The sequence below is a fragment of the Plutella xylostella genome, chromosome 24, assembly GCF_932276165.1.
Source record: "Plutella xylostella chromosome 24, ilPluXylo3.1, whole genome shotgun sequence".
Taxonomy (NCBI): Eukaryota; Metazoa; Arthropoda; class Insecta; order Lepidoptera; family Plutellidae; genus Plutella; species Plutella xylostella.
In genome coordinates, this window is record NC_064004.1 from 3,833,658 (window position 1) to 3,857,138 (window position 23,481).

The following is a 23,481-nucleotide window of genomic DNA, read 5'->3' on the forward strand; positions in this document are numbered from 1 at the left end:
ACTGTTTAAATAAAACTTCAACTTATTAAATTATACTAGATCACCAGCCGAATATTCGGTGGCCGAATATTCGGTATTCGGCTGAGAGCGCCGGCCGAATATTCGGTATTCGGTATTCGGCCAAATCACTATTCGTGGCATCACTACTCTAGAGTAAAATTAAAAGTAAGCGTCCACCTTTTGGTACCGTACGTATCGGACCATACGGATTATCGGATATCATAAATGTATGGAGAAATCGGCAGTGTCGATGAAGTGGACACAATTTCTAGACAAAGAATACTAAATACGATGCTACGTTGCGTACGATGCCAAACGTGGACGCTTATCAACACCAAGCTTGCAACACTATGATCAATCTTCACAATAGATAAATTATTAAAAATAAAAAGCAAATCAAACTTAGGTATCTATGCTGCGACCAACGCTGACTAGTCATCTGGTTATCTATAACAAAGTGCAGGAACGCAAGACAGTATACTTAGAAAATCATTTATCAGGCAAACAATTTTCAACTGTTACGGTTTTTACATGCACATGGAATGTCTTTGTTAAGAGTCTAGTGTATTCTCTGCGGTCTTAGATTTATCATCACAACCCATCACGTCCCTACTGCTGGGGCACGAGTCTCCTTCCAATAAAGGAAGGCTTTTAGGCCTAGTCCACCACGCGGCCCTAGTCATCTACATCAGTAAGTGCCTGCACCTGGTTCTCTCGGATGGAATCTTTGTGTCTGTGACACCTTAAGGTTAAACTGCTTTTCTAAGCTTGGATCACTTTTCCCACCACGCTGTTCCACTGTGGCTAGGTGAGTTCACACATCTAGATGTGCAGGTTACCTCATGATATTTTCCTTGACCTGTATTAATTAAAGTTTACATTATTTAAATAATTATACATGACTTTACGCCCTCACGGCTTTCTTTGTTTTCAGGAGTTCCCAATAACGAAGCTATCAACTTCGCCCACAGATAACTTCACCTAACTGCTTCTGCCAGCCAATTTATGAAGTTCTAACCTTCTCAATAGCATTCTACTTGTTGGTGATACTTCCGCTTTATAATTCCCATTACTATTTGTAACTTGGCGATTTGCTAGAAGTTCAGAAATGCGAACCGATTTCGCACTATTAACGTTTTCCGATTTTATTCCTGTTTCTTCGTTCACTATTTCTTTTGTTAAATTTTCTTTTGTTATTTGACATTTCCGTACGCTAAGGATGTTATTGGAGAAGAATTTGTTGGTTTCTACAGATGTTTTGGGTAATCGCCGTATATCGTTAGTAATGTCATTAATCTTGTTAGTTTCAATACTTTTCGCAGGTAGTTTACCAACATCACATTTACCGATTAGTAGGACCGATTCATGGTTCATAATATTATTTTCATGCATTGGCTGTCGCAAAGGTTTCAAATCTAAATGGCTGTATTCCTTTTCTGTTGCTCTGACGCTAACTATATTTAAATTTTCCTCATTTTCATGCCATTCATTTTGATTTGTAGCGAATTTATTGGATTTTGATGCCAGTCGTGGAGCTGTGTCCGTTTCATTGTTTGGCCGTCGAAGCAGTACCATTGGTTTAGAATAAAAATCAACTGTTTTATTAAATACGTTATTATTTGTTGTTTCCTTTTCGTCAAATCTGAGGAGAGTATCACTTAGTACTGTTTTAGTTAGCCTACGTTCAGTAATGCTCGTGACTCTATCGAAATCATTTGCCATATCTTCAATGACATCACTAACACATTTAGGCATTCGCAATCGCGTTACTGGATTCAAAACCGCAGTTTTTACTTTCTCATAATAATTCGTATCACTAGACTCTGCTACTGTTACACTTACTACTTCCCTGACACCATCTAAATCACCCACAACTCTACTTTCCATTTTTTTTGTAACATTCCCATCATTTCTACCACTTCTTCTTTCAAAATCATCAACATCTACACTATCAACATCATCGCCAAGACATTCCATGTGCATCAGCTGTGTAGCCATTGGACTATTGGCCTGCACTGAGCTATAGTCGCCGGATCCACTATCGGCCTAGGCAAACAGCAGTTCTGGGTCGGCATCAGTCAGTTCACAAATGAACTGGTCCTGTTCCAGCGGCTTTTTGACCCACTTGCCGAGCTTCGCCTTGTCGAACGCCTCGATCAGACGCTGCTTCGCCAGCTGTAAGGATAATTTTGAGGTCATCAATAAGAATAAAATTATAATGTACAGACTGGGCTTTGACTTTGATTGTCACATTAACAAACGGTCTTTGTCTCCTTTGATAAACAAGAAGCGAACAAAAAAGGTTAATTCATACTGTTTATCAAAGATTGCCTCAGTCATCTGGAATTTGTCAAATACAAATAAGTTACGCAAGACTGCGCTGTATACACATTGTATGCTAATGTGCTTTGATGGTATGGCACTTATAAGTGAATACCATTAAAGCTACTGCAACAATTTGGCAAGAAAACACGATTACTAGTGTAACTTAGTGACGGAGCCTTTCTTAGTAGTGAAGATTTTACGTCGAATAAACAACATTTCATTTCATAGCTCGGTGATAGTCCTACTCGTACCTGGTACCCCGGAGACAGCTGCTTGGCCTCTTGGTATAGCAATCCGTCGAGCTGCGGCAGCGTCGGCGTCACCGTCGTGCACTCCGTGCTCTGAAACAATAGCTTCAGCGTTAGCACGAGGGTTTCCTGGAAGAGATAGCTTTTAGTCGTGCGGGAGATGCAGTTGTAATTTATTCTCATGATGTTCTTTACTTTACATCTGTATTTATTTATACGTAAAAGTGAATCCCATTTTTTCTTGGTCACGAAATCACGCGTGAAGGGCTAGACCCATCTATTATAATAAATCCTTTATTGCGCATAAAACATATAAATAAATACAATTTTAAGGGAATTTTCAAATCTGTTGTTGTTTTCAGTACTAACAAGTTCAGAAAAATTACACAAATCCAACGGGAAACCGGGAGGAAAAGCAAAAACCTAGTAAGGTCTCGAGAAGCTAGTTTGTTCTTTGACAGAGAGGGACAAAACAGTTAAATAGCTAAAACTTTCTCTAACTTTTCTATGAATAATGACCTGAGGCAACAGCGGCAGTCGTTTGACCAAGTACTGCCACCTCGCGAACATGCTCTGCTTGCAGAGTAAAGATGGCTGCCCGCTCTCCAGCTTGCCTGTCGTCGCGTTTATTATCTCTGGCACCTGGAACAGGCATTATAATCTTGTAAACCTTGTGAATTGCTTTAGTGATAAGTTTAAGATTAAGTTGTCAGTGGTGCAGATAATGTATGTATTTCCTATGTCAGCTCATAAGTTGCAAGGCGTTTTCCAAGGAGTTAATCTAGGTCCCATATTATTCCCTATCAATGACATTAAAATTTATCGCAGTGATTACCAATAAGCAACCAATTTTAACTGAGACATTATGGCGCGCTGGCGGCGCGAGCAACCATTGCACACGAGAAGCAAATAGCCTATTACTTATGGTGTACCACAAGGAGATTCCTTAGGCCCCATTGAAGTCATTGAAGTCATCACAGGGATAACCAATAAGCCACCAATTTTAACTATAACGTCGAGTATGTAAGTTTTCTTTTACCGTGTCGTTCTCACACCAAGCCACAGAGAAGGACGGCGCGCGCGCAGGTATGCGCACCTCGGCGCTGGCAACCATCACACGAGAAACAAACTGCCCATCACTTACGGTGTTCCACAAGGAGATGCCCTAGGCCCCATATTATTCTCTATCAATGTCATGTAAGTCATCACAGAAAGATCTAATCTTTAACCTATTTTAACTCAATTAATGACTATGTAAGGTCAATTTTACCGTGTCGTTCTCACACCAAGCCATTTGTTAGTCGTATACCTCGAAATCAAAAAATCCTTGTAGCTTTTCACCTATTCGCATTTCGCCGCGATAGCGTTTTTTGTTGTAGCGTATAATATCGGTAGTATATTTTGTTACTAGCATATATTTTTAACAGATTTTTACAACAGTAGCAAATTTTTATGTAGCATGTATTATCAATAGCTTATTTATTAAGTTGCATATATTTTGAATAGCAAGTAAGTATTTTATGTCGCATCTTATTTGGGTCGCATATTGTTGTCGTGTAAAAGAAATATCGCGATATGTACCTAATAATGCATTACAAACAAAAATCCATCAAGGTGAAAAGCGACTACAGTGAAGGCAGGCAGGAAAGTAAATCTATTATGATTTTTTCAGACAATTGTCAGTAGCGATCAAAAATTATACTACAGGAATAAAAATCTATTCAGAAATTTTGATATCGCGGCGAAATGCGAATAGGTGAAAAGCTACAAGGATTTTTTGATTTCGAGGTATACGACTAACAAATGCACCAAGCCACCGAGAAGGAGGGCGCCCGCGCGGGTCTGCGCACCTCGGCTCTGACGTCACGAGCAATCATCACACAAGAAGCAAACTGCCCATCACTTACGGTGTTCCCACAAGGCGATGCCTTAGGCCCCATATTATTCCCTATCAATGTCATTAAAGTCATGACAGGGATTACCAATAAGCAACCAATTTTAGATCTATCAGTGAGTATATAAGGTTTCTTTTACCGTGTCGTTCTCACACCAGGCCACGGAGAAGGAGGGCGCGCGCGCGGGGCTGCGCACCTCGGCGCTGGCGGCGCGGGCCAGCATGACTCGGTGGAGGGCGTACGGCGGCGGCAGAGCTGTCAGCGAGCCCTCGATGCGCCCGTAGAGAGCTCTGGAAGGAGAGGGGTTGGTTAGGGGAGGTAGTGGGTAATGGGTGCTAGTTTGATTGGAGTTTTATCCATTAAGTTATATTTATTATTTAATTATTGATTGTACAAATATTAAAAATAAATATACAAACAAAAGGTGGACTTAATGCTAAAAGCATTTGGAAGGATGTACAGGAAAAAATAGGTTATAAGGTAAGGTATACATTAAAACTTATAGTCGTAGTAGTATTATAAAAACACTTATTATGATAAAATTAAGACCTAAAACTTTAACACAAAATACAATAAGGGCGGCCATAAGGCCAAAAGCGAGCTCTTCCAAGCAAACTTACGAGCTAGGACAGACCATTGAAGGACGTAGTACAAAAATATAAACACTGAAAAAGAGGAAATTAATACCAGAAAGTTATATGGCGACACAATTATAAATAACTATATATTTTTACAGTAAATGACATTTAATTAGGTTATGTGTAATGTAAACATACGAATTCATCTTCTCTTATTTCACATTTAATATATTTTAAAGTATTACTATTACGGTTGCCTGGAAGAGATCAGCAAAAGAGTTCGATAAACCAGATAGGTAATAGGTATTACATAAACACCTGCAACTTTCCTTGCAACCGGTGTGACTTCAATGTATACGGACGGAGACGTCTAGCAACAAAATTACACGCATATTTAAGATCGGCTCAGAAATTTATAGCTGAGTAGAATTTTTTACCTAAAAAAATACACTCACGGGTAAAGAAACAGTTCCACTTAAAAAATGCAGATACCAAATGCTAATTTTAATACCTACATGAACAAAATGTTTACGTTTTAAGTTGCTTATATTCTGATGTGTCGTTAAATATACTTAAATTTAGTTGTAAGTTCTTTAGTGATAGTTTATTTTTAAAATAATGCTGTTTGTTTCGCTAATAAATAAAATAAAAATATTGCAGAAGGCGTCATTAAGTTACTTTTTCCCGTTTAGAAGTAATTTGTTGATTTTCTCAATAGAACTTTTTCATTGCCCGTGAGTGTATAATGGTGTAAGCTAAGTGTATTGTACTAATTCAAAAACGGCGATACGGCTTGCGACTACGTCAGTCTAAATGTAGAGCGAAAAGCTGGTGACTCGCTTGCGATTACAGTCATAAGCATATGTATTTTTGTAAATATAATGGTCGTGTAGTTATTACACTAACGAGCAATTAAAAAGAGAAGAAATACAGAAAATACATTTATTTCACACACACACGGAAACAACACAAAAAATAAATAATAAAAAAAGGCAAAGGAAAATGAGCAAGGGTGTTGCTTCCCGGTGCAGAAACGGGTTCTAGCTCAGCTTGGTGCTATGATAAACCATAGCGCTGGTTAAAAGTTAAACAGTTAAAAAGTTAAAAAGTTCCACTCACAAAATTACAACACCAAACGACCCCAATATTTTCCAACATTTAGAATAGAATAGAATACTCTTTATTTTGCACCATTAAATAAAACATTACAATTTCACAACTTATATATAAAATAGTACAAAAAAGACGGTCTTATTGCTTAAAGCAATCTCTACCAATTAAATTATTTGAACAAATTATTAACCTTTTTAGTTGGTAATATTCTGATGTATTATTACGTCTACTTTCAATTCTATAAATAGCAAGGATGAGTCAAGATTGCTAATATGTCGATTGTAGAATCAAGTCAGACAAGATGTTTTAAGACATAATATGAATATGTATCGGTATCAAACGAAAGTATAATTATATTACTTCTGCTGATGTCTTAGCTTTAAAATATAATAAATAAGTTCGGATTATGTCTATGTTTATATGTTTATATGTGTTTATTCAGGATACCAACAGCGTAACAATAATAAATTTCACACAGCTTAAAGTTAATAGTAAGGCTAATTACAGGTTTCCCTAAATTAACTTAGCGAATTTAAAGTTATTTAATGATTTTACATGAGTTAACTACAATAAAATTTACTGACAAAAGAAAAAGAAAAAAAGAACTTATCAATAAGTAAGTTTGTGATAAATTACCTAACAAAGTAGAACAAAAATAAATAAATTGATATGCATAACTATGAGAAATCTAACAATTATAGTTGCTGAGAAATTAGTGACTTATTTAAATACACTTTCACAAATAACACAATAATTAACAACTGAAAAAAAAAATGTCCCGTGAATAGTGGACCAATGGAAAGGGGTGACTCAGGGCATCAGTCTGAACAACTTTTGTTCTAAGACTTCTGGAAATTCATTGCATCTGCATAGAAATTTTTATGGTCATATATTTTTTTTACTTTTTTTTAAATTAGCCTATTTACTTTTTACTATGGTGCCTTTGTAGTATAAAACGAAATACTAAAACAGGATAGCAATAATTAATTTAATATCATAAATTACGTAGTTAGGACTTCCTTGTTTAATATTTCCCTATACATTCCGACCTAGCCCTAAATACATAGGAACTTCTTTCTCTCTCACTTCAGAGTACATAATTAAGCACAGAATGTATTTCATTTCTATGTACAGAAAGTTGCTAAGCTAAGTCTTTGAAGGTTTTATTTCGTATCATACAAGAGCTACTTTTCAACTGAACCGTTACATTTAGGGTATTTACCTGTATATACATAGAGTGTGTAATAACTAAGTTAGTAAGAACGTTGATTACATAGGTACTAGAAAGAAAACTTGAAAATCATGTTTATGTCATAGCTGAGTAGCCAGCGCGGTGTTTTCCTAGCTGACTCTCATTACATAGGAAAAATCCTAACTAATATTATAAATGCGAAAGTAACTGTGTCTGTCTGTCTGTGACTCTCATGCCCAAACTACTGAACGGATTTAAATGAAATTTGGTATACATATGGTCTAGACCCTGAGAAAGAACATAGGGTACTTTTTATCCCGGAATTCCCACGTGAAAACTTTTTAAGGCGAAGCGAAGCGCGCGGGAACAGCTAGTATGAAAATAAACGACGGCCGAATGGTGTAGTGGTTAGTGATCCTGCCAAGCCGAACGACACGGGTTCGATCGCCGGCCGGGGCAGATATTTGTTTAAAGACAGATGTTTGTACTCGGGTTTTTTTTTGTTGGATTTATAAATTAAATAATAACCTTAAACTAAAAGTTGTGTAACTTATGAACTGGCTAAGCAGATTTTGATTAAATATGGCTAAGAACTCCCCGAGTGTATTATCTACGATCCGAATAAAATTAAACGAAAATCGGTTAAGCCTTTTGGGACCGACGCTACCATAGCCAGAAACACAAACACAGACACATTAAAGTTATAACACCCCCCTTTTTGGGGAGATTAAATAAAATAGCAACGAGATTAACAGATCGGTTGGGAACGCGCGACCCCACTCCATTTCCCGTCGGCAAAGGAAAAGTCGGTCCTAAGCCTTCTCAAATTCTGCACCGCGCATAACGCATACACGCAGTTTTTTTAATATTTGTAAAAAAAATGATTATAGAGCCTTGAAAAAAAAACTTTTTTTAAATCCTGTGAATTTTTTCTCGTGTTTGTTTTTTTGGATTTTAGTGGATTATAAACTGTATGTTTTTAATTAAGTGTATTCCAAGATGTTGCCGCCCTCGTCTATGGTCCCTTTCGCGTGTTTGCTGTCTATGATACGTGAGTATAACCTTACCTATTTAGAACTTAAAAGCACCGACCGAAAAGTATGAAAATGTAAAGATTAAATTATAGTGATGTAGCATTATGGTGGAGAATTAACAAGAGTGTTCACAGATTTTCGACATTAGGTGTGGTAATTTGGAACACCACAGGGTAGTAAAGATATATAATATATATGGGGCAGACACCACACGTAGGTAGAATATCCGTTTTGAGTACGAGAGTATCAATGTTTTAACCCCTTACGGAAAAAGAATGGTGTTATAGTTTAACGTGTCTGTGCGTGTGTATCTGTCTGTGGTAGCATAACGCCCATACGGCTAAATCAATTTCAGTTTTGTTTCTTTAGGGCGATTGGTAATGTTACCCCGAGTGTTCTGCCGAATTTTATCAAAATCGGCCTTAGCTGTTCAAAACTCATGCGACTTTTAGTGTCGAATGTCGGGGTTTTAACTTTGGTGATGATATTTTATGAATATAGCCATAAAAGCCATATCTTTAAAGAAATTTTCACATCCTATGTAAAAACTCTGGATGCAATACTAACTTTAATTTGATGGTGCCATTTGATGCTTTTGATTAATGCTTAACCTAAACTCTTATCCCCTTATTCATAGAAAAGTTAAAGAATGTTTTAGCTATTGAACTGTTTTACTTAACCGTAATAGCTAAAACGTTCTCTAACTTTTCTATGAATAAGGGGATAAGAGTTTGGAGACTTATTGGCGACTATCAGTCCTTATTTTGATACATGTTTTTGTTAACTTTTATTATTGAATTTTTAAGTTATGGTTTTACGTTATTATTATATTTTTTTTACTTTTGATCAATATACTTCCCAACTAGAAGTCTAGGAAGCCTTTACAATCATAATAATATGGGATGTCGGTCGCGCAATGTAAGTGAACGGGACGCAAAACTTTTGTCACGTCTTGTCGTGCTCGTTTTGCGCTCGTGCATGCTAGATGTGATGGAAGATGTTTGACAGATAATCGAAGCTTGTTGATTGCTAATAAAAAGTAAGACACCTATAATTCACACCCCAAACTGGTTCTAAAATACGACTAGATTTGGCATAACATATCTTGACCTAACCACAACACATATACATAAATTATTTATTTACCTAAGCAATCACATACGTACAGTCAACAAAAAGATCAAGAGCCACCCCCAGCGCAAACATATTCATCCTAAAGACCTGTTTCGCAATGTCTGGATAATGGCTACGGGATAAAAAACATATTGTGACACCATGCCTTTTATCCCATATTATACGGACACATTGTGAAACAGGCAAATAAGAGTAATAAAATTAGTGTTGCCCAAATTCAGTCTTGGTCTTGCAGTCTTGGTCTTGTTCTTGCGTTTTTGCAAGACCAAGACCAAGAACAAGACCGCGTATTTTTAGCAAGACCAAGACCAAGACTGACCGTGCAAGACTTGAGCAAGAACAAGACATAGCCTGCAAGACTCTTGCGTCTTGCAGAGCGCTATTTCACTGAGTAGTTAGGTGTAACAGTTCGGTGTATAGGTAAGTACGCTTAAGAATTCTATGAGATGCAAAAAACTGTATCAAAGAAAATGAAAAACTGGACCTATGCGCATTACGACTAATACCATAAACATAGCGAATAAAAAAATATCTATTAAAATCAAAAAGTAAACTTTAATAAATAGTAATAGACTAATAGGTAATTGCAAGACTTGCAAGACTCTTGCTGCAAGACCAAGACCAAGACCAAGACTGGGAGCGCAAGACCAAGACCAAGACCAAGACCAGGTGTATTGGCGCAAGACCAAGACCAAGACCAAGACCAGGTGTATTGGCGCAAGACCAAGACCAAGACTGGCTAAGTCTCGTCTTGTTCTTGCATTTGGGCAACACTAAATAAAATTGATGGAACATAGATTAATCAAAGAACCTTTTATCGATACATACAAACAAGATATATTGATTAAGTACGTATATTTAATGACACCATGTCACCCGTCAGTAGATATATTAAAATTAAAGGGACTTGCCACAAACACTTAAAACAGTGTTCAACAGAATATGTTTAACGCTGTTAAATGGCTTATAAATCTGTCAAATGTCATTCTAAACACCCGTTACACGCGGTTCAAACATTTTTTTGGGGTAACAGTTACAGTAAGTGTTTGCACTACACATTTATTTTGCTGACCGTACCTCCCGATCTAGAACACACAATCGACAGCCTTAATCTATCCACATTCGCGATCACAATAATTAAAGATGGCGCAAGATGTTTTTCATATTTTCTTTGCACCAAATAGCGGTCCTTTGGAGCGGAACTGGTGTGTGTAACTAGCAACAACGTAAATAAATGCGCGCGCTTGCTCAAATCTTTCATGTTCAATTGAAACATTTCGTCAAACTTGAAGTAATTTTGCACTCGCGAGAGTCACGAGCAATGAAAAAGTTCCAGTGACAATAGCACCAAATTTGAAAAGAGAAAAAAAAATACTTTGAAAAGGTTCGCTTAAAGTCTGTTTTTTAATCTCAGATACTAAATTCGTAAGTTCGTAAGGCCACGTTCAGATGACAAGCGCTCAACGCGCGTTTTGGTAACGCGCATTCATTCGCTTTCATGGACGACAAAAGTAGGTATAGAATAGATGATATAATAATAATATGTACACTCAACAAATAATACCGGCTAACACTTGAAGTGTTTTCGCTGGGGGTGGAGACATAATATATCTTTTGCTGTCGTGTACCCAACCAGTGGTTATGCTTTTCCTGCCCTCAAGGAAACGGTCGTTTAGTGGGAAAATGTCTAAACTATAAACTGGTTATAACTAGTTAGTTATGTTAATAATTTCAGATAACTAGATACGTAGATAAGAGCTGCTGTGGCTCGGTGGGTTAGTTGTGGCTTCCCATTTGTTGGATAGCGAGTTTAAAGTCCTGGCAATTCATTTTAAGCCATTTAAAGTACATTTAACAGTGCATCAGAATATCGCCAAAAATATATACACTCGCGAGCAACCAAATCGACTCAAGCCTTGACGGCGCAAACATACATTAATACAAGTAAAATTATGAATAGAAATAATAAAAATGATATGTCATTTAAAAGCTTAAGATGTCAGCTTTAATTTGATATCATTATTATTGAAATCCATTCATCATTTTTGAAATAAATGATGTCTGAACGCAATTGTAGGAAAAACGGGAATTTAGGAAAAAAGGGTATGGGTATCGTATTATACAAATTAAACAAAAAATGTTAAGATAAAAATTTATTTATTTAAATCAATACTTTGTATTGCCCCCTCTTGCCCTAATTACAGCCTGCAGCCTGTTTCTCATAGACCTTATCAACTTTTTGACAGTTTCCTGAGGAATGCCGTCCCACTCCTCTAATAAAGCTGTCTTCAGCTCGTCCACGCTTGCAGGGACTGGATTCCTGGCCCGAACTCTTCTTTTGAGCTCGTCCCATAAGTGTTCGATGGGATTCAGGTCAGGACTGAGCGCAGGCCAGTCCATCGTGCGCAATTCCTTCTCTCTCAGAAACTGCCGACTGACTCGTGCCGTGTGGCAGCGGGCATTGTCGTGCATTAGCACGAAGTCTTCACCGACAAATTCTGCATAGGGCACAACATGACCGAGTAGAATGTCGGTGATGTACCGATCAGCTGTTAACCCGCCTCCTCGGCCGCCTCCAGGCACGAAAACAAGTGCGGTTTTTCCCTCTAGAGAAATACCAGCCCACATCATGCAGGAACCGCCGCCATATGCTACTGTTTCAGCGAAACAACATTGGGCAAATCGTTCCCCCGGACGCCGGTAGACCCGGCCTCTCCTGTCACTGCCATGCAGACACACTCTGCACTCATCAGTAAACAGGACCGACCGCCATTGCGCAATGCTCCAATCGAGATGCTCTCGAGCAAACTGAAGACGCGCTTGTCGGTGGCCTGCAGTCAATTTGGGGCCTGATGCAGGTCTTTTTGGTGTCAAGTTGGCTTCCTTCAAGCGTCTTCTCACTGTCCACTCGCTGACAGCCACTTGTCGTACACGTCTCAGTTCTTGCTGCACATCAACGCCCGTAAGGTGTCGATTGCACAGCGAGGTTGAGACAATGAAGCGGTCGTCTCTCTCTGAAGTGCAGCGGTGGCGGCCCGTTCTTGGTCTTCGATTGAAGGCACCAGTCTCTTGGAACCGTCTGTATACTCGGGATACAGCAGACTGGCTCAAGTGGAGCTGGGCAGCGACTGCTCGCTGACTTAACCCTTGTTGCAGCAAGGCAACAACTTGAGCAGCTTCTTCTGGTGTGGTATCCATGGGTTTGCGAAAACAAGGAATACAATGCAACGAGATGTGTACCGGTCAACTTGCAACAAGCGACTGATAAGGTACACCGGATGTGGAAAGGTTTTATAGCGGGATCAGGTAGCGCAAGGCGTGGATTCCTAATGAGGTAATTAACACTGACGGGCAATTAAAATGCGTCATTAAATCTGCGCTTAGTTTTTTTTTATGGTATTGATCTTAATTGAAAGCCTAATTCTTCAGCTTTCGAATGACATATCACTTTTATATTTACCATTTATCGTTTTAGGAAAATCAATGTATATGTGCGCCGTGAAGGCTTGAGTCGATTTGGTTGCTCGCGAGTGTATATTACCATCAAATTATAAATTAACTGTGCTTGTGCTACCACAAAAACTTTAAACATTGTTTAACAAGTATTTAAAACGAAGTGCCAATCTAACCGACAATGGAGAAAGATTGATTTATAAATTTAAGATGAAGATTGATTTATACATTAAACGTCATCTCCATAATTCATGACAAATGTGTCAAAAGTTAACCACTACTCCCTGGTTATACTCTAACCGAGAATGGAGAAATTGGCACTAAATTTGACAGATTTTGTAGTCGTCTGACTGCGCTAAACAACTGTTGAACACTATATATTTTTTGTGGTAAGGTTTTAAAAAATATTGGGGTAATTTGTTGACATTTTGTAAGTTGAACCATTTCATTGCTCGTCAGTGTACTAAATATTTTATGGTATATGTATTATGCTATGTGGACAGCCTTTCGCAACATCCCGTGGATAAATGCTAGAGGATAATTCAAATATTTGCGGTTACAAATCTTAATAAGCATCACATGTATGAAAACCGCAGCTTTTAATAAACTGTTATGCTAGTTTTATGAGTAAATTTGATTCCGGCATTTTAAAAGAAAAACTATTTTCGAATTTAGTAGGTAGTTTAGTTTAGTTTTATAATAAAAGTAGTATGTAACTGTCTTTTTTTGGTTGGTGAGTAAGTAATAATAAATAAGATGCTCCCATATCAATTTAAGAAAATTAAACGCAATAGTTTCAATAGAAATCTATGATTTATGGGTATAAAGGAAATGAAAGTTTGAAATCAAGTTTTTTTTTGTTGTCAAATTCATAGGTATTTGTTAATCAAAGTTCATTTATTCTCTCTTCAGTTTATACCACTTCTCAATCTAGGTACTCAAGTTAGATATGCGGTTTACTTATTAACTTAGATAGGACTGGAACATGTATTAGTGGTTACATAACGCCATTTACTACATAAGGAAACCTTGCTGGTACAGTCGACTGCATAAGTCAGTAAGTTATACAGATCCATCTTTTCATAACTACCCCAAGGACAAAGTAAATGACGCAAATAAATATGGTATAGAATTTCCCATGGGAATTCCGGGACTAAAAGTAGTAGCCCATGTCTTAAGCTAGTGCTGCTCAGTCTATGTTGTCAGCTTACTTAATCCTGAATTTAATAACATTTGGTAGTAATAAACACTTATTATAAGGAAATGTTTTTATGGTAATAAGAAAGTTGTTGCTTTAGGGTTTACACGGATATTTATTTATTATGTTTCTGCTGTAAAAATCATTGTTATACCTACTTAACAAACAAACATAAAAAAATAAGAAGGGGACAAGAAAGTCCTTAGCCATTGTCAAATCTAATAAAATTTTATTTCTCCTTAATTTCAGGGCCGCCGGGAATCGAATTCGAGAATTCGCTACTTCAGATCCTGCCCGTCGACAAAGTCAAGTGTCCTTATGTGAAGAATGACAACGATATTGGATTCTGGTTATACACAAGGTTCGTATAAAGGACGATTTACATGAAACTGACACAGATGTAGTGCATGAACATGACGACGGTGTAGTGGTTAGTGACAATGACAGCTATGCTGGAGGTCCCGGGTTCAATCCCCGGCACATATTTGTTCAAAAACGATTCAATCAAATAGGACTGAGATTCAACCAGGTGACTGCGACATATCTATGCAGATATAATAATATCAGCTCTCCGATACCCATATTACAGTCTCTGCCTATCTTAGGATCGGATGAAATGTCCTCACGTATTATTACTATTATTCGAGATCTTTTAGTGTAAAAACAATCGGAATAAACAAGAAGCTACTTATCCTGTGGTAGTGAAAGGGCTCTGACTCACCATAAACCTACAGTTACAACTCATAACGTCGTCCACAGAAAGAACCCGACAACCTACGAGGAACTGTACATCAACGACGACGAGCGTCTGGCGGCGTCGCACATCGACTTCAATGATCGCACCGTGGTCTACTTCCACGCCTTCCTGGAGAACCCCGAGGCGGGCAGCGGACTCATGATCAGAGAGGGTAAGAGCAGCATCATCTGTAGCAGCAGGTCTACGGTAGCGATACAAAAGAGCAAAAATGCAAAAAGAGGCAATATTGGGTGTCGGGTGGGTCCGAAGGATCTAAATAGGGATCCGCCAATTTCAGTTCCTTATTTATAGCGAATCGCGATACAGTGACGTTTTCCTACGTCGAAAATGAACCCGTGTAGAGGCAGAAGGCTCTATTGTCGTGATGTAACGATACAAATAGATGTTAGTACGCAAATATAGCAAATAATATCGGGTCAAACAATCACAGTACCTTATTTATAGCGAATCGAGATATAGTAGCGTTTATCTATGCCGATAACGAACCCGTGTAGCGGCAGCATGCTCTACTGTCGCAATGTAAGGATACAAATGAATATCGGTTCACAAATATTGAAAATAATATCGGGTGTCCGAAGGACGGAAATAGGGATTAGATTCATCAGATACCGTACCACTACCACCACCGACATTAGCTATTACCAATTCATTAGAAACCTCGCTCGTCTGTCAAACATCTGTCAGATCCATACAAGCTACGTCACATTCATCAACGACGACTCTCGTCTGGCGTCGCACATCGACTTCGGGGCGCGCGCCGCGGTCTACTTCCACGCCTTGCTGGGGAACCCCGAGGCGGGCAGCGGACTCATGATCAGAGAGGGTAAGAGCATCAGCTGTAGCAGCAGGGTCTACTGTCGCTATGTAAGGATAATAAACGATATCGATGCGCAAATAATGCAAATAGAGGTGTTGATGATCCTTCATCTAGTTGTAAGGTAAACAAAGAATTCACAAACCATCTCCATCACTCTGAAGCTGACGTCGAATTACATGAATTGGTTAATGATTATTTTCGTGTCGATAGCCTTGGTGTAAAACATGAAGAGAATGATAAGTTTTCACCAGGTGAACAGCGAGCTATGAGTATTCTCGACGCGAAGACCAGGAAGATCGGTGACAGATGGGAGACCGGGCTGCTGTGGAGATCGGATGACGTCGCTCTGCCGGAGAATAAAGGGAGCGCAGTGCAGCGACTGAAGGTGATAGAGAGGATGATGGACGTTGACCCCGCTTTCTCGATTGACTATTCGAAGCAGGTGGATAATTTACTGGAAAAACATTATGCAGAAGAAGTCCATGAAACTTTGGCCGGCCCGAGACTTTGGTACTTGCCACATTTCGGAGTACGCAATCCGTCTAAACCGGGAAAGCTTCGCCTAGTGCATGATGCGAGAGCAGAAACAAAAGGCATTTCTCTGAATACGGAGTTGCTAGCAGGCCCTGACCTTCTTAATTCATTAGTTGGTGTTTTGTTCCGTTTTCGAGAGAGGGCGGTAGCAGTTACGGGAGATATCAAAGAAATGTTTATGCGTGTCAAAATAAACGAAGAGGATCAGAAATCGCAACTATTTTTGTGGCGTGGGATGAATAGAGATCAACCTCCCCGTACGTACAAAATGACTTCGATGATTTTTGGCGCGAAATCATCCCCGTGTACTGCTACGTACATTATTAGAAAGAATGCTGACCAATATGCTGAATCTCATCCGCGCGCCGTGATAGCTATTAAAAGAAGACACTATGTAGATGACTATTGTGATAGCGTGGACACAGTTGAAGATATGAAGCAACTACACTCGCGAGCAACCAAATCGACTCAAGCCTTCACGGCGCACATATACATTGATTTTCCTAAAACGATAAATGGTAAATATAAAAGTGATATGTCATTCGAAAGCTGAAGAATTAGGCTTTCAATTAAGATCAATACCATAAAAAAAAACTAAGCGCAGATTTAATGACGCATTTTAATTGCCCGTCAGTGTTAATTACCTCATTAGGAATCCACGCCTTGCGCTACCTGATCCCGCTATAAAACCTTTCCACATCCGGTGTACCTTATCAGTCGCTTGTTGCAAGTTGACCGGTACACATCTCGTTGCATTGTATTCCTTGTTTTCGCAAACCCATGGATACCACACCAGAAGAAGCTGCTCAAGTTGTTGCCTTGCTGCAACAAGGGTTAAGTCAGCGAGCAGTCGCTGCCCAGCTCCACTTGAGCCAGTCTGCTGTATCCCGAGTATACAGACGGTTCCAAGAGACTGGTGCCTTCAATCGAAGACCAAGAACGGGCCGCCACCGCTGCACTTCAGAGAGAGACGACCGCTTCATTGTCTCAACCTCGCTGCGCAATCGACACCTTACGGGCGTTGATGTGCAGCAAGAACTGAGACGTGTACGACAAGTGGCTGTCAGCGAGTGGACAGTGAGAAGACGCTTGAAGGAAGCCAACTTGACACCAAAAAGACCTGCATCAGGCCCCAAATTGACTGCAGGCCACCGACAAGCGCGTCTTCAGTTTGCTCGAGAGCATCTCGATTGGAGCATTGCGCAATGGCGGTCGGTCCTGTTTACTGATGAGTGCAGAGTGTGTCTGCATGGCAGTGACAGGAGAGGCCGGGTCTACCGGCGTCCGGGGGAACGATTTGCCCAATGTTGTTTCGCTGAAACAGTAGCATATGGCGGCGGTTCCTGCATGATGTGGGCTGGTATTTCTCTAGAGGGAAAAACCGCACTTGTTTTCGTGCCTGGAGGCGGCCGAGGAGGCGGGTTAACAGCTGATCGGTACATCACCGACATTCTACTCGGTCATGTTGTGCCCTATGCAGAATTTGTCGGTGAAGACTTCGTGCTAATGCACGACAATGCCCGCTGCCACACGGCACGAGTCAGTCGGCAGTTTCTGAGAGAGAAGGAATTGCGCACGATGGACTGGCCTGCGCTCAGTCCTGACCTGAATCCCATCGAACACTTATGGGACGAGCTCAAAAGAAGAGTTCGGGCCAGGAATCCAGTCCCTGCAAGCGTGGACGAGCTGAAGACAGCTTTATTAGAGGAGTGGGACGGCATTCCTCAGGAAACTGTCAAAAAGTTGATAAGGTCTATGAGAAACAGGCTGCAGGCTGTAATTAGGGCAAGAGGGGGCAATACAAAGTATTGATTTAAATAAATAAATTTTTATCTTAACATTTTTTGTTTAATTTGTATAATACGATACCCATACCCTTTTTTCCTAAATTCCCGTTTTTCCTACAATTGCGTTCAGACATCATTTATTTCAAAAATGATGAATGGATTTCAATAATAATGATATCAAATTAAAGCTGACATCTTAAGCTTTTAAATGACATATCATTTTTATTATTTCTATTCATAATTTTACTTGTATTAATGTATGTTTGCGCCGTCAAGGCTTGAGTCGATTTGGTTGCTCGCGAGTGTAGTAGCCGACGTCACTGCGATTCACCATGCTGGTGGATTCGAGATAAGAGGCTTCGTATCGAATAAACCTGAATGTCTTCCTGAGCCAACAGAGACGCCGTCGGTTAGCTTATTGCAAACGGAGAGCTCTCAGCGCACCTTGGGAATGATATGGAAGCCACAGAAAGATGCTCTTGGGTTCGACCTGAGTTTCAAGAAGTTGGAAGCAGACATTGTCGACGGATCACAAAAACCCACTAAACGTCAAATGCTTAAAGTCATAATGTCTGTTTTCGATCCTTTAGGTTTCCTTGGTCCACTGTTAATTCGAGGCAAAATTTTGTTGCAGCAACTTTGGCGAAGCGGCGTGAAATGGGACGAGTTAATAGGTGATACCTTTACACGAACCTGGAGTGAATTCCTGATAGATTTAAAGTCGTGTGAAGAGTTTATGGTACCTCGTTGTTATGGTTTCAGTGCTTTCGATCAGTTTCAACTTCACGTTTTTGTGGATGCCTCAGAACAAGCATTTTCGGCAGTAGCTTACTTGCGTAGACACAACGGTGAGGTAGCCTTTGCAGCTGGAAAATGTAGAGTCGCGCCATTGAAATTGATTACCATACCTCGTCTAGAGCTTCAAGCGGCTCTCATGGGTGCTCGACTAGGCGCCACTGTTCAAAGGGAGCATGACCTGAATATTGTGGATCGTTTTTTTTGGACAGATTCCAGAGTAGTGTGGCACTGGTTACAGAACAACCCGCAAGACAAGAAATCGTTCGTCTCGAATCGAATATCCGAAATCAGAGAGCTGTCGAATTCAGATGAATGGAAGTGGTTACCAGGCGAGTTAAATGTTGCCGATGAAGCGACAAGGGCAAAGCGACATGACACCACAAAACTCAAATGGACGACGGGCCCTGATTTCTTGAAACTTACTGAAGATAGATGGCCAAAGATTACGCCGCCTACTATCTTAGATGACATTGAATATACAATGGCGACACGTACCCGACCAGCAATGCCACTACCTGACATTAATCGTTTCTCAAGATGGTTACGTTTGATACGAGCATCAGCTAACGTCATTTTATTTGTTGAAAGGCTCCGAAATAAATCACGAGTGTCTTTGGAGAGTCGGCATATGGATCGTGCTGAGCAATTGTGGATCATACAGAGCCAGCATGAAAGCTTTGGCGAAGATATAGCCAGAATCGAAACGAACAAGCCGATCGAGAAATGCAGCAAGCTTAAGAACTTATGCTCGTATATAGACGACAGTGGAGTTTTGCGACTGAAAGGAAGAGCAAGGGTGGTTCAAGACGTAGACACGGGTACACTTGATCCTGTACTGCTGGACGGAAAGCACCAGTACACGCGATTAATGATACGTCATTACCATGAAAAGGCCTTCCATGGGAATACCGAAACCGTCGTGAACGATCTGAGACAGAAGTACTGGGTGATAAATCTGCGATCAACTGTCAAGGCTGTTCAACACAGCTGTTTGATTTGTCGTCAACGAAAATCTCAGCCTTTACACCCCCCTACAGGAGACTTACCATTAGCGAGATTAGCTCATCATCACAGAGTGTTCGCACACTGTGGGCTGGATTACTTTGGTCCCATGACTGTTACGATCGGGAGACGGCACGAGAAACGATACGGTGCACTGTTCACGTGCATGACGACCAGAGCGGTGCACATCGAGTTGGCCGGCAGCTTGACTACTGACTCGGCCATCATGGCGCTGAGACGCATGATGAACCGGAGGGGAAACCCAAAGGTCATTTATTCCGATAACGGAACCAACTTCCGAGGCGCGAACACTGAACTTAAAAGGGTACTGAAGGAAGTAGATCAATCGGAAGTATCGAAATTTTTGACCAATGAAAGGATCGAGTGGCGCTTTAATCCACCGCTGGCTCCGCACATGGGCGGCTGCTGGGAGAGATTAGTGCGGAGCGTTAAAACATCGCTGAAAACGGTCCTCAACGAACAAGCACCAAAGGAGGAAACGCTGATGACATTGCTGACAGAGGTTGAGCACACGCTGAACTCACGTCCCTTGACGCACGTCTCTGTGTCCGAGAGTGATCCAGAATCTCTTACACCTAATCATTTTCTTATGGGTGGACCATCTAATGTACCCTGGTTGGGTAACTGTGATCAGGTTTCCCGAAAGTGCTGGAGAGACGCGCAACGGTTAGCCGACGCGTTTTGGAAGCGATGGCTGCGTGAGTACTTGCCCACATTGGTTCCTCGACCGTCTCGAGTACAGGATTGTTTGTTAGTCGAGGGGTCTTTGGTTTTGGTAGCGGATCCATCTCTACCTAGGAATGTTTGGCTTAGAGGAGTGGTTGTTAAAGTTTTCCCTGGGCCCGACGGTTTATGTAGAGTAGCGGACATTCGGACGTCGGGCGGCATATTGCGGCGACCACTAACTAAATTAATAGTGTTAGGTAGCTCTGAATGAATTTATTTTGTACCTTTAATTTTATTTTGTATCTTTTTAAATTTATGTATTTTTTTTGGCCGGGAGAATGTTGATGATCCTTTTTTGATTTATAAAAAGAAAGTAACATGACATTTTGACATAAAATAACAAACTTTGTGATCAATAATAAAAGCTATTGAAGGAAGATCATTTCTATTTATTGTGAGATATTTGACCAATTCTCTACAAGAGGTATAGAGTAAATATTGGGTGTCGGGAGGGTCCGAATGATAGAAATAGGGATCTGGATTGAGACAAAACTAGCGAAAAGCGGGTGCAGCACTGCACCCCACCTAGAACGTTTATGTTATCGCGCGCTCATAAGCCTTATAACAATACTTTATTGTCGGTCTACGGCACTTTACCAATGGGGTCACCAGTAGTCACCACCACCAAACATTAGCAATTAACCGCTCGCTGCAATCTGACAGTCTGTATTTGAGAGGCGATACACGGTGCTAAAGATAGTTAGCTGATAGTTACGTCAGAGATGCCAACCCCCAATAACGCCTATTCTCAAACCCCCCCTTTCCCCACAGCCTACATGCTCCGTGGAGACACGAACGTCATCATGGTGGACGCCCAACGGCTGGAGGCGGGCCCCTGGTACTTCACCGCGGCCGAGAACACCTGGTATATAGGACAACTGGCCGCGCAGTTTGTGGACTATCTGGTTTCTAGGTGAGTTTAAAATAAATCTCTCTTTCCAAATATGGCGCCTAAGCGGACTTAGCTGGATGTTAGTGAAGACCCTTTGCACCTCTGGGGTGCCATAGGACTGCAACAACAACTCAATGACCTGTTGATGGACACTACGATTCGTTTGTATCCGGAGGACATTCGGACGTATGTCCATCAGAACCTTTTACTAACGTAATTAATTAAATTCAGTGCATCTGTCCATGCAACAAAAACGCCAATGATCTACTATATAATATATTTTTGGAAACCATTACAACTCTTTATTATGCACTTGCCGTTGGTGTTTTCTGAAGCTTATCATAACTTCTGTTTCAGAGGGCTTGATTTATCAAAAACCCACTTCATCGGGCACAGTTTGGGCGCGCAATCAGCGGGCGTTGCCGGCGCGTCATTACAATCAGGTAACATACTCAAAAGCGTAGTCGAGCTAGCTTCAGTTATCGTAACGTATCATTGAAGTTAAGCAACACATGGCACGGGCCCATTGGATGAGAGACCGATTTCAAGAGTTTTGTTATGTGGGCGCTTTCGTGCTTCGGACAGCACATTAAGCCGTGGGTCTCGGCTGCTGTTTCGGCAGCAGTCTTTAAGCCTAGTCAGAAGCCTTCGGGCCGCTTGAAAACATCTTACAGTCGGGTTGCCCACTTACCCGACAACTTTCTCAGAACAAGCTTGCTTGTGTTGGGCTCCACCAACCCGCACTAGGCCAGCTAACCATATACTTTGTTTTCGTACAGTAGAATCTTCAGTACCTCATACAAAGCCATTCTATTCTCTGTGGGGGTGTAGTACCTGCACCTGGCTCTCTCGAGTGGAACCTTTATGCATATCCCCAAGGTCTAAACTGCCTTTCTAAGCTTGGACCATTTCCCACCACGCTGGTCCACTTTGGGTTGGTGGCCAGATATGTGATGTGATGATGCTCATACAATGCAATTTCCAGGCCGCGTCTCCCGCATCACGGGTCTTGACCCGGCCATGCCGCTGTTCGAGAAGCTTCCACTGGAGCAGAAGCTGGACTCAACCGACGCCGAGTTCGTCGACGTCATACACACGGACGCTGGCATCTTTGGTAAGTGTCTTGTGTAGTTTAATGAGAGCTGTTTGGGTCTGTAGTGAAGACCATGGGCAAGTTAGCATGGATAAACTTGGTATGGCAGTCGCTGAAGGGCGAATAGTGATGTTTCGTGGGAGAGACGATCATCTATGGCACCTTATGAAGGAGAATAATATATGGGAGATACCTTTGTGAAGCGGTGGTCATAGGAAGTAAAAACTCTTCCACTGCTATAATTTCAGGCGTAGACCTCACAGAAATGCGCCACACCACTCCGTCTAAGTTCGATGATGACTAGACTTGCTACCGTACCACCAAGCAGCGTCGCCTGTCTAACATCTGTCAGAACCATACTAGTTACGTCAGATTTGACAAGCAAGCGACGCTGCTTAAGGATTGTTAATTGCCAACTTTCGGTGGTAGTAACTCCACTCCGATCTAGAACATTTAGCCACTAACCCCCTGACTCCCACAGGCGTCCACCACCAGATCGGGCACGCAGACTTCTACCCCAACGGCGGCATCAGCCCGCAGCCGGGCTGCGAGCTGGAGGTGGTCTGGCCACGGCAACAGCTGCTGCAGAAATGTGAGTACCGCCGTCAATGAACCTATACCCCCTTGTTATAAAACAAAGACTAAATATGGATCTGATGAAACAGACTTGGTACATAAACTTCTACCCTATATTGATCTAGATCCCATCCATCCCTACTTCTCCCCTAAACTAACTATCTTTCACAACTAACTAATAGCAATAATAAGTCCGACAAGGTGATGAAACAGACTTGGTCCAAAAACTTCAATTCTAATTTATGCAGACCATCCATCCTCCCAAACCTAACCAACATTACCCACTAACCCAAGTCATAATAAGTATC

At 40.8% G+C, this 23,481-nt stretch overlaps 2 protein-coding genes across 2 annotated transcripts in view; one reads left to right on the top strand and one right to left on the bottom strand.

Moving 5' to 3' along the window:
* Window positions 1-898: 898 nt before the first annotated feature.
* Window positions 899-23,481, bottom strand: part of LOC105388218 (double-stranded RNA-specific editase 1) — a 38,122-nt gene continuing 15,539 nt past the window's right edge. The window contains exons 9-12 of the mRNA XM_048629750.1: window positions 4,608-4,758; window positions 3,093-3,215; window positions 2,577-2,666; window positions 899-2,175 (exon numbers count right to left, since the gene is read on the bottom strand). Of these exons, the coding sequence (XP_048485707.1) occupies window positions 2,047-2,175; window positions 2,577-2,666; window positions 3,093-3,215; window positions 4,608-4,758 (493 nt within the window). The 3' untranslated portion in view covers window positions 899-2,046. The remainder of the gene's footprint in view (window positions 2,176-2,576; window positions 2,667-3,092; window positions 3,216-4,607; window positions 4,759-23,481) is intronic.
* On the top strand, window positions 8,273-21,542 carry LOC105396071. The gene is made up of 4 exons (XM_038110512.2): window positions 8,273-8,402; window positions 14,420-14,531; window positions 14,930-15,078; window positions 21,384-21,542. Exons 1-4 carry the CDS (start codon window positions 8,351-8,353, stop codon window positions 21,527-21,529), a joined length of 459 nt encoding a protein of 152 aa, XP_037966440.2. The 5' UTR covers window positions 8,273-8,350; the 3' UTR covers window positions 21,530-21,542.

Bases quoted from the DNA above. Each gene is read 5' to 3' on its own strand.
- LOC105396071 (XM_038110512.2), top strand. From the start codon at position 8,351: ATGTTGCCGCCCTCGTCTATGGTCCCTTTCGCGTGTTTGCTGTCTATG. The intron at 8,403-14,419 runs GTGAGTATAACC...CCTTAATTTCAG, and splicing joins GTGTTTGCTGTCTATGATAC to GGCCGCCGGGAATCGAATTC. The intron at 15,079-21,383 runs GTAAGAGCAGCA...CTTTCCCCACAG, and splicing joins CGGACTCATGATCAGAGAGG to CCTACATGCTCCGTGGAGAC.